Genomic DNA, 21532 nt, shown 5'->3' with positions numbered 1-21532 from the left:
TTCTACTTATTAGAAACATTGAAGCTTATAATACCGTCAGACCCAAATCTGTTTCATAAATGTGCTAGATCAGAATGCAGACTGGTGCAGCCACTGTGGAAAACAGTATGGAGATTCCTCAAGAAATTAAAAATCAAACTGCCTTTTGACCCAGCTATACCACTTTTTAGGAATATACCCCAAGAACACCATAGCACTGTTTGAAAAGAAGAAATGCACCCCCATGTTTATGGCAGCATTGTTCACAATAGCAAAGATCTGGAAACAGCCCAAGTGTCCGTCGGTGGACGACTGGATTAAAAAGCAGTACATATATACTATGGAATACTACTCAGCCATAAGAAATGATGACATCGGATCATTTACAATAACATGGATGAACCCTGATAATATTATACTAAGCGAAATAAGTAAAAAAACTAAGAACTATGTAATTCCATAGATAGGTGGGACATAAAAATGAGACTCAGAGACATGGACAAGAGTGTGGGAGTTACGGGGTGGGGGGAGAGAGGAAGGGAGTTGGGGGAGGGGAGGGGCACAAAGAAAACCAGTTAGAAGGTGACGGAAGACAACTGGACTTTGGGTGATGGGAATGCAGCATAATCAAATGTCAAAATAACCTAGAGATGTTTTCTCTGAACATATATACGCTGATTTATCAATGTCACCCCATTAAAATTAAAAATATATATATATTTTTATAAAAATAAATTGTATATTAAAATTTTTTCACTCACACTTATTCATAAACAAATTACAAAATAAAATTTTGTTTACTTAAGAAAAATGTGCTAGATCAAACAGAAAGTATATAGTGGTATTAGCAGAAATGCCAAGGAATTTTAGTAAATAGTAAAAAAAAAAAAAGTCCCTAAAAAACCTAGCATTTTGAACTGAAAATCGAACCGCCTTTTGACCCAGCTATCCCACTTTTAGGAATATACCCCAAGGACACCATAGAACGGCTCGAAAAGGAGAAATGCACCCGCATGTTTGTGGCAGCATTGTTCACAATAGCGAAGATCTGGAAACAGCCCAAGTGTCCGTCAGAGGACGAGTGGATTAAAAAACTTTGGTACATATATACTATGGAATACTACTCAGCCATAAGAAATGATGACATCGGATCATTTACAATAACATGGATGGACCTTGATAACATTATACGGAGTGAAATAAGTAAATCAGAAAAAAAACTGAGATGAATCCATACATAGAAGGGACATAAAAACGAGACTCAGAGACATGAACAAGAATGTGATGGCAACAGGGGCGGGGGGGTTGGGGGAGGGGGGAGGGGGTGAAGAAGGAGAGAGGGGTTAGGGGAGGGGAGGGGCACAAAGAAAACCAGATAGAAGGTGACAGAAGACAATTTAACTTTGCGGGAGGGGTATACAGCACAATCAAATGGCAAAATAATCTAGAGATATTTTCTCTCAACATATGTACCCTGATTTATCAATGTCACTGCATTAAATTTAAAAAAAAAACAAAAAAAAAAAACCTAGCATTTTGTATTCAAATATAAAATACCATCAGAGTATAATGCAGGTTGAAGAATGCATAAAAGACACACTTCAGGATTCTTTTCAGTGTATAATTTGAAACGATATTCTGTACGTGCTACTTCAACCCATATGTCAGTATTTCATCAAGAGAATGTTTTCAAATTAGTTAAAAGGTTTTTGTTCATTATAGTTGCTTAAGAGATAAAGCACATTTTTTCTGTCCAGGTTCATTAACTCATGAAAGATTCACATCAATAAAGTAGCACAAAGAGTAAAAAGCAATTGAAAAATAGAAAATATTGCACTCACCTACCTTTAGAAATAAAAGAACAAAAAAGAGACAAAAGTTTTATGTCAGTTCTACAATTAAAGCTACTTAATAAAGTAGGAAAGAAAGGAGAGTACTTTAAAAAGGGGAAGGGAAACACAAACGGGCCAAACATACCCATCTAGTGAGAGCTGCAATCGCTTAAAAAGAAATAAAACCAAAGTGACCTGGAAGGCTCATCTACCAAATATAATAATTCTCAAATTTCAGCAGACGTTTTTGTTTTTTGTGTGTGACACAGACAGAGAGACAGAGAGAGACAGATAAGAGATAGGAACAGGCAGACAGACAGGAAAGGAGAGAGATGAGAGGCATCTATTATTCATTGCGGCTCCTTAGTTGTTCATTGATTGCTTTCTCATATGTGCCTTTACCGGATGCTCCAGCCAAGCCAGTGACCCCTTGCTCAAGCCAGCGAACTTGGGCTTCAAGCCAGCGACCATAGGGTCATGTCTATGATCCCACACTCAAGCCAACAACCCTGCGCTCAGGTTCGTGAACCCGTGACCAAGCCGGATGAGCCCACGCTCAAACCAGAGATTTAAGGGTTTCAAACCTGGGTCCTCTGCATCCCAGTACAAAGCTCTATCCACTGCGCCACCAGCTGGTCAGGCTTCAGCAAAAGTTTAACAAAAAAGTGGAACAAGAATTTCAGGGCTAGTATCCTATTTCTTTGTACAACTGATGTTCAACTACTGACAGTAAAATATAAAAAACAGGAAGATCTTTTACAGAAAACTAGTCCTTCAATCATTCTAATCGATTAACCATATTAAATCGGTATATCCTCTGAATTTATTTCTGAAGAGTTAAGAATAAACTTTCATAAGCATTTTACCTGTGTGCCACTTCCTCGGTCTGTGATGCCTCTGTCCCCCTCTCTGTTTCCATAGCCTGAAGTGTTACTGCGACTCCCAGGGGGCACCCCTCTTACACTGTGTCCTGACGCTTCTCTCCCAGATCGTTCTGGCCTTTCAACTCTGTTAAACAAAACCCCAAAGCATATACGGTCAAAATTCTAGTATAACTTTCTTTTTTAACCCAAATGCATTATATACCACTGGCCAGGCACTAGAAACTACACAAATACCTTGTTTCCCGTTTGTCACTGGACATGCCTCCTTCACTTTTCCAGGTGGAGGGTCTAGCTGGATTGGGTCCTGCTTCTCGAGGATGTCTAGAGTGAGTGATATCAGGCCTGTCATGAATGATCACGGTTCTCCTCTCATCACGCTCCCCTCGTACTTCACGCCTCTCTGTTTCTCTAAGTTCATTTCTTGGTGGTGGAGGCTCATTTCTTCTGGAATCATTGAAATTTTTGGGATACCTTTCAAAATTTGGATCTTCTCTTCGTGCTGTAGGACGTGTTTTTTTCCCTTCACTTTGACCAACAAAGCGTTCTCGTCTATTGGTAATACAAAACAAAGAACGTAGGTCCTGAGAAGTATTTCCTTGGCCTCATTCTTCTTAGTTTTATTCGCATAACCTACAATAATTATACTTTCCGTAAAAATTAACTTAATGTGCCTGGCCTGTGGTGGCAGAGTGGACAGATTGATGATATGAAATGCTGAGGTCACTGGTTCAAAACCATGAGCTTGCCTGATCAAGACACATACAACAAGCAACCAATGAACAACTAAAGTGAAGCAACTGAGTTGATACTTCTTGCTCCACCCCCCTGTAAAATCAGTAATTTTTTTTGTGTATGTGTGTGTGAGAGAGAGAGATATATAGAGATAGATCCAAAGGGAGAGAGATAAGAAACTCAACTGATCATTGCATCACTTTAGTTGTTCACTGAATGCTTCACATAAGTGCCTTGACTGAGGGGACTCCAGCTAAGCCAATGAAGCCTTGATCAAGCCAGAGACCTTGGGCTTCAAGCCAGCAATTTTGGGGTCATGTCTCTTATCTCATGCTCAAGCTGGTAACCTCAGGGTTTTGAACCTGGGTCCTCGGCATCCCAGGTCAACACTATCCACTGTGCCACTGCCTGGTCAGGCTAAATAAAACCTTTAATAAAAAAAAATTAACTTAGGGGTTGGAGAGAGCAAAGAGGGACAAATTTATAGTGATAGAAAATGATTTGACTTTGGGAGATGGGCACACAACACAATCAACAATTCAAGTGCTATAGAGATGTTTACCTAAAACTGATGTACTTTTATCAATGTCACTGTTAAATTTAATTTCTAAATTAAAAAAAAAAAAAAGGTCCTGGCTGGTTGGCTCAGTGGCAGTGTCGGCCTGGCATGCAGGAGTCCCAGGTTCGATTCCCGGCCAGGGCACACAGAAGAAGCACCCATCTGCTTCTCCACCCTTCCACCTCTCCTTTCTCTCTATTTCTCTCTTCCCCTCCCGCAGCCCAGGCTCCATTGGAGCAAAATTGGCCTGGGCACTGAGGATGGCTCCATGGCCTCTGCCGCAGGTGCTAGAATGGCTCCAACTGTAGCGGAGCAACACCTCCAAGTATCACCCCTTGGTGGGCATGAGGGAGTCTGTCTGTCTGCCTCCCTCTGCTTCTCACTTCGGAAAAATACAAAAAAAAAAAGAAAAAAAAAGAAAAAAATATTTGCAGCTAGGGTAGAAGAAATAAATGTAGTATACTAATTCATATACTAGTAAAGTGGTCTAGTATAAACTGATTACGATGTTAGATGGTAATTTAATCATGTTTTCCAAGACATAAACTTATTTTTGTTTAAATCTGGCTTTATATTACAGCAATTTTTAGTTGATTACTTGTTTTTCTTGGTTGACTCTAAATTTTCTTCACTACAACCCTCTTTAGCTGTCCCTGTATATTCTGTTATTATATGAACATGAGAAATTCAAATGAGCGAGAGAAGTTGCTGATATTTGTAGGCATATTTGGACAGTCCATAAAATCCATGAATAAAATGGGGGTGTTTTCTATAAAAGAATACTAAGGTTTGCAACTAGATTGGTGACTTTTCCATGGAGTATGGTAATTTCTGAGCAAATCATTTTAGATGACTTGACATTTGAAGAGACGGCTTCTCCACTACCTTCTATCATTTTTGAACCCTAGAGCTTTTTTATTTAAAAAAAAAGTTGGTCTAGCTCTGGCTGGGTTGCTCTGTAGAGCATTGTCCTGATACAGCAAAGAATGGATTTGATCCCCAGTTAGGACACATACAAGAATCAACCAATGAATGCATAAATAAGCGGAGTAAGAAATCAATGTCTCTCAAATCAATAAATAAAAATGTAAGAAGTGTTTGGTCTAAAATTACTATAAAAAGCATGGACAAAGGTCTATCAGTTGAATTGTCCATTAGCATAAACCTTAACTGTGTAAATCCTAGCTGTGGTTGATTCCTGTGTGGCAGTAAATTATCTTTTGCCTTACTCCAAAAGGACAAAAGCTGCTAGGAAGTTCATTCTTTGAGGGTTTCTCAAAGTATATAGAAAGTCATCACATGAATACTACATGTCTATTCATCTCTGAGTTATGGCTGTTACATCTCTTTAGAAGTTGACCATAGGGTAAATATCAATGTTTCATGTTTTCCATGGTCATTTCTGAGGATCTTTCACATGAGAGAAAGGAAAAGGGAAAGAGTTACACCTCACGGGGATGAGTCTGGGACTTGTTTGTTGGCCAACGGAAACGTCACTCCCTGGGAATACAGGTTCAGCCTGACTGCGCTTGTTATTGTAAAGCTTCTAAACTCGATGCTTAGTGCTGTGTCATATTTTAAACTAGTTCCATTTCACAGTTCGTTATTCAAACCAATTTTTACAGCCACCTGGGTGGGTCACCTTGACTCTTCAGTTGCAATATTTTAAGGTATTTTCATACTAGGATATACCAAAAAGCCCAGAGAGCGAAAGCAATTTAAGCAAAAAAACCCACCCTAAATACACAGCTTATTTCACTAAAAAACCAAAAACCAAACATACTACTATTTGTTTTGAACACTCAGTTCTGACCTCTACTTCTTCAGTAAGATTTTTTTTAAAAAGATTTTATTTATTGATTTTAGAGAGAGGATAGAGAGAGAAAGGTGGGGGAGGAGGAGAAGCATCAACTTGTGGTAGTAGTTGCTTCTCATCTGCACCGTGACCGGGCAGATTCAGGTTAAAACCTGGGGTTTTAACCCGTGACCTCAGCATTTCAGGTCATCATTTTATCCACTGTGCTGCCACAGGTCAGGCATCATTGAGACTTTAATAGAGAACTGAACTTATTACTAGCAAGACTCATGTACTAAATATGACAATTTTCAACATAATCTATTTACCTTTCAAAAGAGGAAGACTGTACTGTTGAACTCTCAGGAAAACGGCCCCGTTCTCGGTGATCAAAGTCATTAAATCTGTTCTGTTGGCGAGAATACTCAGACCCATGGCCAAATCTTGCATCTGTATCTAGAGACAACTTTTTACTCTCACTCCAGTAAGGGTCATCTCGCCTTAAAGAGAAATATTAGCTCATTTATATAAATCAGTATTACAATAATTCAACAACACTTACTTGGAGTCATACATACCACATTCTAGAAAATGAGGATACAGAGGACTAATAAATTCAAAACACAAAACATTGTTATGAGAATGAGCTGGCAACAAATTATCAAACTATATTAAGTCATTTAATGTTAGAGAAATTTCACAGGAGAGAATGTAGTTGAAAAATTGTCTGTTTTAAGATTAGATGGGCCTTGGCCGGTTGGCTCAGTGGTAGAGCATCAGCCCAGAGTACAGATGTTCCGGGTTCAATTCCCGGCCAGGGCACACAGGAGAAGTGCCCATCTGCTTCTCCACCCCTCCCCCTCTCCTTCCTCTCTGTCTCTCTCTTCCCCTCCCACAGCCAAGGCTCCACTGGAGCAAGTTGGCCCAGACACTGAGGATGGCTCCATGGACTTGCCTCAGGTGCTAAAATGGCTCCGACTGCAAGGGAGCAATGCCCCCTAGTGGGCATGCTGGGTGGATATTAGTCCGGGGCATGCTGGAGTCTGTCTCTCTGCCTCCCTGCTTCTCCCAGGTTCTCACGTAAGAAAAATGAATAAACAAAATTATTAGATATAAAAAATAAATTAGATGGAAAAGACAAGATAAAAATACTTGATATACCATATAATGGTAAAAGTCTAACCAGCAGTATACAACCTTTTCAGTTATATTTAACTTTGGAAAGGTTAGAAAGGAAAGTCCCAAGCACGATTCATTCATTACATCTATTTCTCAACACTATCAACTAAATTTTATGAAACTTATATTGAGAAAATTAAGTAACTATATTACATTTTTGAAATCTATAGCAAATAATAAACACACACAGCAGAATCTATGTTTTAGTCTTCCCAAGTTTATGACTTCTGTTCTTTTTGTACTACTGTACAACTCTGTAAGACTTTTGAAAATGGGACTGAGTATGAAAATCACCACTGAAGGTTACTATGACCATGTATTTCCAGTCACAATGGGAAAACATCTGGCATTAGGACGGAAAAAGAGAAAGAAGGGGAGGCTCTTCCTACTTGACAATGCACTAGGTCCACTCCTTGACTGCAATCATGCCCGTCCCTGTTGATCACAACCTCTTATTCCAGTGATGGTTGCCTGTAGCTGCTAGTTCTTTCAAGTTTTGGCTTGAAAGGAGTAAGGTAGCAAAAGTAACTATAAGAAGGAAAGCAACAACTACCTATGATCTACATCACGTGGGCGTTTCAGAGAATTCCTTTTTTCTTGTTCATAACGAAGCTGCTGCTGTTGCCTCCTCAGCTCCTCCCGTTCTCTAGCAATACGCTCAGCTTCCTTACGACGTTCCTTCAGACAACAGAGGGAAGAACCAACCAAAGCAAAATGAAAACATAAGGTAAGTATATACGCAACCTTGTTTTAATCCTGTCATTAAGAAATCATCACAGGCAAGCACTAAGCAAAACACTTGGGACATATGTGTATATATAAAAACAAATCTGACTCCAGGATTCAGTAATCTAGGCTACGGCTACTGTTTTGCAACATTAAACATAACAGAGTTTAGGTGGTGAAAGGTGGCAAGTAACTGGGAAGGTCAGATTTAGTTTAATCATTTGATTGAAACAAAAGCAACTACATACAGGGAATAAGAAATAGGGTTCTTAATATGTATGGACTCTTAAGTGCCTTAAAATCTTGAATGCAAATCTGCAGAGAGGCATTATTTCCTTCCAGCCTTGGGAAATCATTCCCACTATAATATGTAAGGAAATAGTATTTTCTAAGTTTGGGATAGTGACAGAGCCTGGATTACAACTACTCTGGACTCAGAGTCCTATGCTCAGACTATTAGGCTGCCATGATATCGCAGAGCTCAAGTTCTTACAAATTAGCTAAAACAAAGTCACTACTTAAATATATTTGTAACTAGCACCTAATTCATTGTTATCTTTCAGGGACACTTAATAAATGATCATAAACTGAACTCATTCTATAGAAGCTTTACAAAAGTAAAGCAAATTTCAGGGCAAAAATCACAGGGTTTGAAAAAGATCAGTTATTTAAGATGAAAAGATTTTCTGACTGCACCTGTTCAATACGAATGCGTTCCCTTTCCAAGCGTTCGCGTTCCATTCTCTCTCTCTCTAGTTTTTGCCTTTCAATTTCTAGGCGCTCTCTCTCTCTCTGTAAGCGTTCCCGTTCTTCCCGTTCACGAATTATTCTAATGCGTTCTCGCTCTCGACGCTCTCTTTCTGCAATCTCTCTTCGTCTAACAAAAATCAGTATTTAGAAATACTTAAAATTTATGCTAGCACTGTGTAAAAAAGAATAGCTTTTGAATTTGAATTGTTTGAGATGGCAATTTTAAACTTTAACTCAATCTAAGTAGTTTTAATATAATTGGAAAGAAACTCAAAATGAAACTTTAAACAGACCCCAACACTGTCACTTATTTATTACGACTGTCAACTGAGCAGCTGAATTTTAGAATAGTTGTGTTAGATGACCCCTATAAATAAGAATCCCACTATAATAACAGCCCATTCAACAACTGCCATTTTAAAAAGGAGATATTCTACATATATGAATTTATAAAACTACAACCTCTATTGTTTTTGATAGAAAAATTTCCCGGTATCTAGTGTATATTCTATCTCTTTAAACAAGGTATGTCTTACTCTGATGACCTGGGATCATACTCATCAACATAGATTATATGTAATAAAATGGTGGCCCTTACGGGGTTGTTTTTTTTTTGAGTATTCATTGGCCCATAATAGATGGCTCTGGGTAATACGAAATTTTGAGCCAGGAAGCAGTTCATATGTTTGCTGACGTGAATGAACTGGCTGTATTAGACTCTTAATCATTATTGTCATTTCTCACTCTATGGAGCTCAGTGCACTTTGTCTCTCAGTGTCTTCCTCCAGCAACCTAGTGGGTCTCAATGGGCCATACTCCCATGGACATTGAAGGGGCATTTTTTTAATGATTACAATGAACATGGGGCTGCTACCAGCATTTAGTGAGTGGGGACCACAGATTTTAAATGTCTTATGATGCACAGGATAGTCCTGCCAACAAAAAACTGACCAACACTCTTAATAATCTTTCAAATGACATATGGACATTTATGTCATTAAAACAAAACAAAATCAACCTTTAAAAAATCTGAACCTCAAACTTAACTCATTTCTAATACATGCCAGGTTGGCTTGTTTGCTTTGTCAGTTTTACATACACTACAATGTCCAGGAATGCAACTACCTGTAAAAAAAAAAGGGAAAATAATACCTTGAGACCTTCACCAAGAGTTGTTAACCACTTGAGAAATCATGTCATATGTCAACACCACTCCTGGTTTTTGACTCACCAATACGACACACCACTATCAGTCTATTTGCAGCTGTCACATTTTCACTGAGTCTAAAGAGGGGTGCAAACTCGGACTACTTCATTAGGTCTTCTGGACAGTCATGCCTAAATGTTCGTATCTGGAATACATGCTCCATTATCAATTACTTTGATTTCTCTATTATATTAGAATTCAGGCATAATATTGCTGTTTTGGAAGTAGTTTATATAAGTAGGTATCTTATACATCAATTTTATTTCAGAATAAGCGGTACTACAACATATTTTTATATAAAGGGGGTGTCTGAGAGTTTTGAGGATTGCTGCTCTAGTTAGGTACTGCTCTCACTCTTCTCAACTTGTTGTCATCTAAATAGGAAGCTCAACAAACTGGAACTTCACCAAAAAAAAGGGAAAATGGGTTCTGAGTAATGCACAGATTATTTCCTTTTAGTCAAGTGTGTGGCAATCAGTATTATTTAAGTTGATAAAAATATCTGGTGGTTCCTAACACTCTTGTGAATGAAGAGATGAAATCCCATGTAAGTTACCTCTCAATTAGATAAGTTAATATCTGGAAATATCTATTAAAAATAAAAACATTTCACAGAATATTTTAAGTGTCATCCAGAAATTAATGTACAAAAAAGGGTAAAATGGCACTCATGGTGAACAGCTAAGATACAGCCACCAAAAATGGAAATGTTTTGTTCTCAGTTTCTTTTCAAGAGGATTCTTGGTTTGAGATAGAGCTCGAACAAAATAAGGTTTACAGGGCTAATCTTCCTTCACTTGGGCTCTAATCCAAAGTACGATAAATTTTTCTTAATATGTCGGTATACTATTTGAACACTGTAGCTTACATTGAGACTATCTTATCTCAAATATCAATTTTTCCTTTAAAGTCATATCCTTTATGGCAGCAACTTTGAAGAGGAAAGAGCATTGGACTTGGAGTCAGAAGACTTGGGTCTGAGTCCCGACTCTGCCACTCATTAGCAATGTGGCATTGGAAGAGTCATTTAGCCTCTCTGGGCCTCTTTTTTTTTTTCCTTTATATAATGGGCATGAATAACCTTACAGGACTGTTGAGATAGAGATAATAGATGGAAAGACACTTTTTAAATGGTAAAATGCCATGCAAATTTGAGAAATAATTAGGTTTTACTGTACTTCTTAAAAATGGCAAATAGCTTTCTGTTGCGACAGAATTTTCAATAACATTACATATGAACCTATAGGTAACGACAGATATAAAATAGACTTTTTCTACCTTCGAAGTTCCATTGCTTGTCGCAATCTTTCAAAACGAACTAAATGTTCTCTCAGTCTTTGTTCCTTCATCTTTTCAAAAGGTAAGATGTCTTTCCTTCTGTAGTCTTTGTCCCTTTTTTTATCTAGGCTAGCTCTCTCCTTTTCCTTGCTTCTTCCATGAACCTATAGAAACAAGAATTATTAACAGGATTTTTATGTGACAATAATTTTGGGTTTTGTTTTTCACATTCAGCTGGTTATTTAAAAAGCTTAAATGAGTAATAACATTCCCTTTTTCTTAGATTTTCTAGCATGGAATTATTACAGAGGTAATTACAGAGGAAGATTACAGAGATACTGAATTATTTTTTTCTAAAAACAGGTGGAATTGTATGTAACATCCGCCTCAGGGACTTACTTTCTCATATTTTCCTCTTTTTGATGGCCTACAATGATCTCCTTTCGTCTGGTCTAGTATTACCATATGTCCAGGACTCTTTGATCCTAAGAGAAAAAAAAATTAGATAAATGTCTACAAAGTATTTCTAATTTAAAAAATATAATATGAAAATGCTGAATTCTTAGATAACTAGATATTCACAAACCAATACATAAAATTAGAAAAAGCTACTTATTTTATGAGAACATAAATGCAAAGTTTTTAGAAATAGCTCAAGCTGCTAATGCAAATATTTACAGTGATACCGAAAGATCCCAACTCAACTATACAGCTACCAATCAATAATGGTTTTGAGTCAGCCACATTTCATAGTAAAGAGGCTTAGTGGGATGGACACTTTTTTTTTTAATTTCTTTTCTTTTTTTTATTCAGTGAGAGGAGGGGAGACAGAGACAGACTCCTGCATGCCCCTGACCGGGATTCACCCGGCAAGCCCAACAGGGGGCGATGCTCCATTGCTCAGCACCTGAGCTCTTCTTAGCACCTGAGGCAGAGGCCATGGAGCCATCTCAGTGCCTCCGGTCAACACATTCCAATCAAGCCATGGCTGCAGGAAGGGGAGAGAGAGAGAGAGAGAGAGAGAGAGAGAGAAAGAGAGAGAGAAGCGAGAGGAAGAGGGGCGGAGAAACAGATGGGCGTTTCTCCTGTGTGCCCTGACCAGGAATTGAACCCGGGACATCCACACGCCGGGCCAACACTCTACCACTTGAGGCAACCAGCCAGGGCCATATTTGTTTTCTAAGAGTAGAAGAAAAGACGATTAGTCCTACTAGAGCTCCTTTTCTAAACAGTAACACCTAACAATAAAGTTTTAAATATTTATCTGGTTTGTAATTTCAAGTTTTCTCTTCCACTGTAAAAATTAAGTTGTAGAGTGCATTAGAAAGAGTTTGAGAAGAGAAGTATGTAGCATACTTATTCGTTTCTTTTCTTCACTTTTTTTAATAAATTCTGAAGTTTGGCCACTTGATCCATTATCATTCTTCTCATCTTTACCTTCTATTTTCTTAGTATCCTTGCTTTCTTTTTTTTCAGATTTCTCAGATGACCTTTTCTCTTCTTTTTTCATAGAGGCTTGTGTCCTGAACATAGCACCCCACACAAAAAAACAGAATAAGAACTACTTCATAGTGTACCCAGAAAAGTCCATGTATTATAAAAAAAATAAATCCTTACTTGCTACTTCTATCACTCATAGTTTTTTTGTCCCCAGAATTTCTTGAACTACTCTTTTCATCATTTTCTTTCTTTAATTCTTTCTTAGAAGGATCACTTTTAACCTGAAAGGTTTAAACAGAAAAAAATCTTTTAGATGTACATTTTTATGACTTTAAAAAGTATGCTGATGGTAGAAAATCTATAGCCATAAAAGCAAAAAAAACAAAAAAATGAAAATGAATGCATAAAAATAAAAATCATTCTTAATTCTATGCCCTACTGGTGTAACATATTTAAATTGAATTACTAGTCCTCAAAGCAACCTCCCTTTTATAGTGAGGCAATCTTACTTTTTCAACAGAAATCAGTTGTCCATGCAGTTCAGTGCGATGAAGATGCCCAATGCATCTGGACACCTCTGTGCTTGAAGACATAGTTACTATGCCATAGCACTTGGCCCCAGGACTTCGAGCATTTGTAACTACCTTTGCACTCAGAACCTGCAAAATAAGATTATACTTTAGAAAGTTTTACAATTTCACAACTACACACATTTATAAACAGACAAAACTTCAAAACTGAGACTAATCAAGTTAAAGGATCTTTTCAGATACCTAAAACACAATAAAGGATAAATTTAGCATAAACATCTGTTTCATAGTCTCATGACCATCATCTACCTGGCCTATAAATACTTAGTAAATATTCAAGGAACAATTAAAGCATCAAAGCAATTTAACCTACTATTTTAGTTTCTCTTTAACTTTTTAAAATACATAGCCAAAAAACAATTAGTTACATCGATGAAGTAATATAGTACACTTAATGAAAGCAAAAATATTCTCAATTAGATTTGGGCCAAAATTTTCCTATTATAAGTACCTCCTAAATCTCTTAGAGGGGAAAAAATGGGATAAGATTCTAAAATGTTTATAAATGAGGTTTAACACTGGTCTACAGTTACTATAAGAAGTTTTCCAAATGAATCAGCCTTGTGCATTATACTTTAAAAAGACATATTTTTCATTGATGACCTTTAAAAATGCTTATGAATATAAAAGTGACAAGTACTTTCAATTCTATAAAATGAATAGTTAGATGAGAAGAAAATATGACAACAGTGAGAAGAACAGTGAGAGAGCAATCTAGTGCAGAACAGTGAGGAGCACAGATATAATGCCAGGACGAAGTAAACAGGGATTTAGGAAGTTGTAAGGCATAGTAGGTGGCCGTAACTCAGCTTTCATCTTCAACTCTGGGAAAGGCCAACTTGACCCAACAGCAATTTCATCAAGTGTGTAGTATCCTTATACAGTTTTAATACTAATAACTGCCATCATTATTTTTTTAAATATTAAAAAAATTTTTTTTTAATTTATTCATTTTAGAGAGGAGAGGGAGAGACAGAGAGAGAGAGAGAGAAAGAGAGAGAGAAGGGGGGAGGAGCTGGAAGCATCAACTCCCATATGTGCCTTGACCAGGCAAGCCCAGGGTTTCGAACCGGCAACCTCAGCATTTCCAGGTCGATGCTTTATCCACTGCACCACCACAGGTCAAGCCAAATGCCATCATTAAAATACTGTTTTTATATCTCTAACAATAAATAACTGAAAATACAACAAAAAGTATACCACAGATGATCATGGGACTATAATTCTCAGTGTTCCGAATCAGTCACCTATAAGAACTCTTAAGTTAGAGAAAAGAAAAAATCAACTCCTACATTAAACAGAATAGATTTTTATTATATTTATTAGTGGCTATTTAACAATATTGATTTAATAAATATTTCAAAGCCTATCATGTGCACACATAGTCTATAAGGTCTCTGTTATCAAAGAACTTACACTAGAGTAGGTTAACATATGATGTAGTTTAAAATGTAATGTAGAGTAGTGACTGTCCCTTTTTTTTTTTTCTTTTTTTCCTGTTTTAAAAAGCTGGAAACAGGGAGAGACAGACAGACTCCCGCATGCGCCCGACCGGGATCCACCCGGCACGCCCACCAGGGGGCGATGCTCTGCCCCTCCGGGGGGTCGCTCTATTGCGACCAGAGCCACTCTAGCGCCTGGGGCAGAGGCCAAGGAGCCATCCCCAGCGCCCAGGCCATCTTTGCTCCAATGGAGCCTTGGCTGCGGGAGGGGAAAAGAGAGACAGAGAGGAAGGAGGGGGTGGGGGTGGAGAAGCAAATGGGCGCCTCTCCTATGTGCCCTGGCCGGGAATCGAACCCAGGTCCCCCGCACGCCAGGCCGACGCTCTACCGCTGAGCCAACTGGCCAGGGCCGAGTAGTGACTGTCCTAAGGGTTTCAGAGCAACTGCAATTCAATGCAACAACTATTAATTGAATATTTAATTCATTATTGACTATTTCTCCCATTAGTTCTTCCTTATATGTCAGAGAGACTTTTTCTAATGAATCAAACCACAAGAAAGCCTACCCCTTTTGCTCTCTTTTGCACCCTATATTCTACCATCAGAGAACACAGTACTTCTGATATTTTTTACCAGTTTTACATTTATCTCCAGCACTGAATCAGAATCTGTATGATTACAGGGACCACATCATTATTTTTCCAATTCTATATCCCATCGCCTAATATTAGTCTAGTTCTATTTTGCAGGTGACCAAATCAACCTCAACAATCCTAGGTCCTAGAAAAATCATGATGAATGTGATGAATAAAACTCAGTCCTTGGCTTAAGTGGGCCCAAAATATCAGCTTTTTTTTTTTTTTTTTGTATTTTTCTGAAGCTGGAAACGGGGAGGGACAGTCAGACAGACTCCCACATGCGCCCGACCAGGATCCACCCGGCACGCCCACCAGGGTCGACGCTCTGCCCACCAGGGGGCGACGTTCTGCCCCTCTGGGGGGTCGCTCTATTGCGACCAGAGCCACTCTAGCGCCTGGGGCAGAGGCCAAGGAGCCATCCCCAGCGCCTGGGCCATCTTTGCTCCAATGGAGCCTTGGCTGTGGGAGGGGAAGAGAGAGACAGAGAGGAAGGAGAGGGGGAGGGGTGGAGAAGCAGATGGGCACTTCAACTGTGTGCCCTGGCCGGGAATCGAACCCGGGACCCCCGCACGCCGGCCAACGCTCTACCACTGAGCCAACCGGCCAGGGCCCAAAATATCAGCTTTAAATGCAGATTCCCCAGGACTCAGAGATAACATGATGAAATGCATAATTAACACATAACAATAATTATGCTGATAACAGTCCTAAAAGATTTTATATAATACTGTTTTGAATAAACTCCTGTTTCAAATGGAGATACTAGAAAGATGGATAAAAAGGTAAAAAGAATGTACCTTTCCATATTTGCCAAAGAGGTTCTTCAAATCAGCAGCTTTGGTATTAGAAGAAAGTCCACTAACCCAGATGTTTTTAGTTGAGCTTCCACTGCTACCACCAGTACTAGTTGTACTTCCTAGAATAGATTTAATATCAGATGTTTAAGTATCTCAATTGGATTTAAAAAAATTATTAGAACTGTATTATTTGAAAATTACAAAAACTTCTCATTTAATTTTGACAGTATGACCTAACTATATCAAACCCAACCACAATAACAGGCAATACAACTACAATGAGAAAACAAGTCTGAACACTGCATACTTCCTACTACGTGAGTTTAGTGGGTAAAAAAAACCAACCACATGTCTTAAACTTGTGCTGTTAAGTATAATAATTTATACTCTACCATAGCACTAAATAAATACAGGCAACCAGGAAGCAGTTATCTAGGAATGTAAGACTGCTTAATTACCTGTATTTGTTATGGACTTTAGAGCCTGAAAAATTGGGAGTGCAAGAGGGGAAGTCAAACAAGGGATAAACTTTTCAAGAATTTAAATGTTTAATAAAAAGACTAGCCAAGCAGCTCATTTTCACTCTCTACTGGAGAAAGAGTAAGGGGAATTGGGAATTATATGCAGCTGGATAATGCTGGATTCAATATAAGACAATCTTCAAAGAAAAAAATTAATTACAAGAAAACAGAAACCTTAAAATTCTTAGAATAGCTACATAGTTATATGAATCATTTCTGTTTTATTCCCATATGCAAATTACGGTTTCACATAACAGATCCCATTTCTTAGAATATAGGCCTAGTCAGTCACCCTTCAGTGCTTTTCTTCAAATGTGCTGTTCTAGAAGGGTTATTTTCATTCATTTGACTTTATTTACAAAGGAATTCTTACCCACTTTAAGAGAAACAGTATAGAAGCAATTAAAAATGACAATTTTAATAACTTCAATATATATGTAAAAAGTAAAATTTTCGGCCCTGGCCGGTTGGCTCAGTGGTAGAGCATCGGCCTGATGTGCAGAAGTCCCGGGTTTGATTCCTGGCCAGGGCACACAGGAGAAGCGCCCATCTGCTTCTCCACCCCTCCCCCTCTCCTTCCTCTCTGTCTCTCTCTTCCCCTCCCGCAGCCAAGGCTCCATTCGAGCAAAGATGGCCCGGGCACTGGAGATGGCTCCTTGGCCTCTGCCCCAGGCGCTAGAGTGGCGCTGGACGCCCCGGAGGGGCAGAGCGTCGCCCCCTGGTGGGAGTGCCGGGTGGATCCCGGTCGGGCGCATGCGGGAGTCTGACTGTCTCTCCTTGTTTCCAGCTTCAGAAAAATACAAAAAAAAAAAAAAAAAGGGTAAAATTTTCAAAGCTTTTAAAAACATGCCACAAATTTTAGTTAAAAAATTATGCAGTGTAGACTTATGAGAAAACATTAACCTGACGTATTTTAAATATTAATGGTTGCTGCATTTCTATTCTTCAGAAATATATTTATCAAAAGGATCTGTTTTATCTTACAAAATGGTAACAAGAAGTTTATGTCTCTTTTTTATGTTACCAGTAACATTTGGGCTCACATGCTTCTCTAATTACATATTTAAAAATTTTTAATAGGAAAAAAACATTTAACCAAGACTACTACTTCTGAATTAAAAAGAAAACACAGTAAGACTCAAACACAGTGAGCAGGTTGACAGCTATCAGGGCTGGGGCTGGGTAAAGGGGTGAAGGGATTGATAAAAAATCAGACAAAGCCCTGGCCGGTTGGCTCAGCGGTAGAGCGTCGGCCTAGTGTGCGAAGGACCTGGATTCGATTCCCGGCCAGGGCACATAGGAGAAGCGCCCATTTGATTCTCCACCCCTCCACCAAGCCTTCCTCTCTGTCTCTCTCTTCCCCTCCCGCAGCCAAGGCTCCATTGGAGCAAAGATGGCCCGGGCGCTGGGGATGGCTCTGTGGCCTCTGCCTCAGGCGCTAGAGTGGCTCTGGTCGCAACATGGCGACGCCCAGGATGGGCAGAACGTCGCCCCATGGTGGGCGTGCCGGGTGGATCCCGGTCGGGCGCATGCGGGAGTCTGTCTGTCTCTCCTTGTTTCCAGCTTCAGAAAAAATGCAAAAAAAAAAAAAAATCAGACAAAAAAAGAGAAAAACTCACAGACACAGACAACAATGTGGTGACTGCTAGGGAAGGGGAGGTGGAAGTGGCCATGGAGGGATAAATGGTGGCTGGCGAAGATTGGACTTGGGTGGGTGAACACACAATACGGTGTACAGAAGAAATGTGTTGTAGAATCGGCATCTAAACTCATAAGTATTTTAACCAGTGTCACCCCAATAAATTCAATTTAAAAAAGATAACAATAAATTATCTTACCCATTAAACAAAGCTGTACAGGATGTAGGTATTGTAATTAATTGTAAATTACTAAATCAATTATAAAATTTCCAAATATTAAAATATGCCAAGAAAATAGAATAAATAAACCATACAGGACACATAACATTCCTTTTGGGGGGACTGTAGAGGTACCTTAGGACTTTGCATTATCTGAATGGAGTTACTTGTCTTAAAATACTTTTTTAAAAAACAAGAAATAGTTTTCATGTAGACTGCATATGTCTCAGATGGAACTATAGCACACATCAGTGAGCTAACCAGACTTCCCAATAACAGGGAAGCAATTAAATATTGCACCTTTAAGCTTACAAGAATTTAAAGTAAAACTACTATCCTACATAAGATTCCATCAACTCAAGATAAGTCAAAATAGGAAGTAGATTCTGAAGAATTAAAATATACTGCATACTAAAAGTTGTACTTGAAGAATGAAAAACATAAAACCAAATGTTGAAGACTGATTTTCCTTTAAATATTATACTCCACAAATATATATTACAGTAATATAACTTATAGCACATTTCCTACCAGAAAGAACAGGGAAAGGTTATGGTAGTGTGTAGGAGCTACAAATGATTGCAACTAAAGATAATATACTTCTGAAATTATAATGTAAAAAAATGAAGTATCTATTATATCAGCATTCAATATAGTTGCTTGAAAACAATGATAAAAGCACATTCCAAATGGGTTTTTAACATACTCAAACCAGTTACAAATTAACTAAAGAGTAATGCTTCAACCACATCAAAATTATAGTGAAGTCTAACTCCAGTTTATACAATGGCCATCCAAAATTTTAGTACGTCAATTATAAGGACTAAATGTCAAAAGAAACATCATGCAAATATTCCTTTTTAAATGAATATATGCAGGCCCTGGCCGGTTGGCTCAGCGGTAGAGCGTCGGCCTGGCGTGCGGGGGACCCGGGTACGATTCCCAGCCAGGGCATATAGGAGAAGCGCCCATTTGCTTCTCCACCCCCACCCCCTCCTTCCTCTCTGTCTCTCTCTTCCCCTCCCGCAGCCAGGGCTCCATTGGAGCAAGGATGGCCTGGGCGCTGGGGATGGCTCCTTGGCCACTGCCCCAGGTGCTGGAGTGGCTCTGGGCGGACGCCCCGGAGGGGCAGAGCATCTCCCCCGGAGGGGCAGAGCATCGCCCCCTGGTGGGCGTGCCGGGTGGATCCCGGTCGGGCGCATGCGAAGAGTCTGTCTGACTGGCTCTCCCCGTTTCCAGCTTCAGGAAAAAAATAAAATAAAATAAAAAAATAAATGAATATATGCAATTTTGCACAAAATAAATAGGAAAAACCCATTACCTTTGTCATCTTTGGATGATGTCTTGCTGTCTTTGGATTCCTTTGAAGAGCTAAAGAAGCAAATCACCAGAAGAAAATTGAAAACAAAAAACAAAGAAACAAAAATCGAACAGCTTGATATTGACTATATTTCAAACTGGTACTATTCACAAAAATTAACAATTCCAAAGGCCTAGATTAGGTTATTTGAACAAATGATTCCCTCAGGATTCTTGCACTGATTTTCCCCAAGATGCCTGAAGATCTAGATTTTTCTGACAATTCTATTCAGTGGATATATGGCCATCTTCTCCAGATTTCAGGACTGGGACTTGACTTCATTTTGTGTTGTTAGGACTGATAGTTGTTCATTAACCATCATCACAAGGATTTTTAAAAATAAAACAAAAAAAATTGTCAATTTGAAAAAAAAACAAAAACCAAATATATGCTGACAATTCGACAATGCAATCAGTAGAACACACTGCACATTATGAAGATCTTGAAAATTTTTTAAAGTAACTTATGACGGTCAAAAATATTATAGGCAGGATCATAAGTACTAATTACTGTACATGGTCTTGAAGCCACCCCCTTAATGTAGAGTGATCTTATTGAATGCTGGAATTCAGTATCGTAAAGAACTGACATAGAAAAACAAACCTCTTTGCTTGACCAGAGGCCCCAGTAGACGAGGGCCCTTTCTTCAAAGTATCCTTTTCTTTGTCTCCAGATTCTGCTTTCTTAGAACCTTCTCTGGCTTCCTTCTCGACCGGATCACCCTTCACGCAGTCTTCCTTCTTACCATCTTTACGGTTCGCATTCATCTCATAATCCTTGCTTTCCTTCTCCGGGCTCTGTGCAATGACGTCCTGCTCATCTTTTGGCTTACTTGCTTCAGAATCTGTAATTTTCACATTTTTACCTGTTTCTAGGAGGTCATCACCATCAAAATCCAGAGTGATGGCATCTTCAGCCTGGATTGTGACCGAGATGTTGTCATCCTCAGCTTCTTTCACAGTCGCATTAGCTTCCATCTCTTCATGAGCTGTGTGATCAGCCTCAGCTAGGTTCCCTTCTGAAGGAAGAGGTTTAGATACTTCTTGTGTATCATCACCAGAACCTGCTATATCTAAGAGGATTTAACAGGAATAAATATGGCAAAACAAGAAGTTTAAACAATTTCATATTCATAAGCTAGAATAGGACCTAGAAAATATAAAGCCAGTTATTAGCACTGATGGAAGGTTAGGGGAAAAAAAACACAAGGGTATTAACTAATATAAACAATCCTTTACCCAGGATCACTTATTCTTCATGGAAAAAATTGATTTCTACATACAGATACCAAACAACAAGTGTGAAAATGGTTCCATCCAGAGGATACCAGCTCTTCATTTCTGATTATAAGTTAATGGCATATGGAAGACTGTTGTTCCTCCAGGAGATAGTGACGAATGTGAAGATTTGTTATTCAGTGTTCGAATCATCTTAGAATTTAGCCCTTGTGACCTTCAGAACTCCCACGATGACGTCTTGAAAGGTCACAGCCTGAGGATATCAGTCAGTCTTCAAAGTATTTCAGGGCCCCATCTTTTTCGCTCTTCTTATTCAATTCTTGGGTAGTCCCGAATCATGGAAAACTGCTACAGAAGGCTCCAAAGATGGCCTGCTCCATCATGTTCAGGAAGTTGATCATTTCCAGTCTTCATCCTGTCCTTCAGTCTCACTATTATCATTTTCAAAAATGTCTTGCACTTCCCCAAAATAGAAAGGCTTCCGGTATATGAGATTTTCAGTCAGTAGTTTTACTTCCTCATTGTTTCTAGGTTTTTTATTCTGTCTTGGTTAGAACCCTGCTCCATGTCTTTTCTAGTCCAAAGGAGGATCCTTTGACTTCTGTCCAAGAACTCTTCCATAATCTTGTACTGACCACAAGTATTGCTACAATGTCCCTGTAATCGTATTGGATGAGACAGATCTCCTAAATTACTAAAACTGTCAGAAGACTGTATGAATGTTTG

At 38.8% G+C, this 21532-nt stretch overlaps 1 protein-coding gene and 1 non-coding gene across 8 annotated transcripts in view; one reads left to right on the top strand and one right to left on the bottom strand.

The window, feature by feature from the left end:
- Positions 1–21532, bottom strand: part of SLTM (SAFB like transcription modulator) — a 60015-nt gene that overhangs the window by 7202 nt on the left and 31281 nt on the right. For 2 of the 7 annotated variants that reach the window (XM_066275661.1, XM_066275665.1), the window contains 13 exons: positions 20172–20640; positions 19530–19579; positions 15829–15947; positions 12871–13020; positions 12539–12642; positions 12278–12444; positions 11321–11406; positions 10922–11085; positions 8383–8563; positions 7514–7638; positions 6111–6281; positions 2930–3244; positions 2678–2819 (listed from right to left, as the gene is read on the bottom strand). In XM_066275661.1, the coding sequence (XP_066131758.1) occupies positions 2678–2819; positions 2930–3244; positions 6111–6281; positions 7514–7638; positions 8383–8563; positions 10922–11085; positions 11321–11406; positions 12278–12444; positions 12539–12642; positions 12871–13020; positions 15829–15947; positions 19530–19579; positions 20172–20640 (2243 nt within the window). The remainder of the gene's footprint in view (positions 1–2677; positions 2820–2929; positions 3245–6110; positions 6282–7513; positions 7639–8382; positions 8564–10921; positions 11086–11320; positions 11407–12277; positions 12445–12538; positions 12643–12870; positions 13021–15828; positions 15948–19529; positions 19580–20171; positions 20641–21532) is intronic. The other 5 variants (XM_066275662.1, XM_066275666.1, XM_066275663.1 and 2 more) reach the window with 4 other exon arrangements.
- TRNAI-GAU (transfer RNA isoleucine (anticodon GAU)) lies at positions 16806–16881 on the top strand. The gene has a single exon. It is a non-coding gene; the product is annotated as a tRNA-Ile (tRNA).

Source organism: Saccopteryx bilineata, chromosome 4, assembly GCF_036850765.1.
Source record: "Saccopteryx bilineata isolate mSacBil1 chromosome 4, mSacBil1_pri_phased_curated, whole genome shotgun sequence".
NCBI classification, from domain to species: Eukaryota; Metazoa; Chordata; class Mammalia; order Chiroptera; family Emballonuridae; genus Saccopteryx; species Saccopteryx bilineata.
The sequence above is the reverse complement of the archived record's forward strand: the minus strand, read 5'-3'. Positions and strand labels throughout refer to the sequence as shown.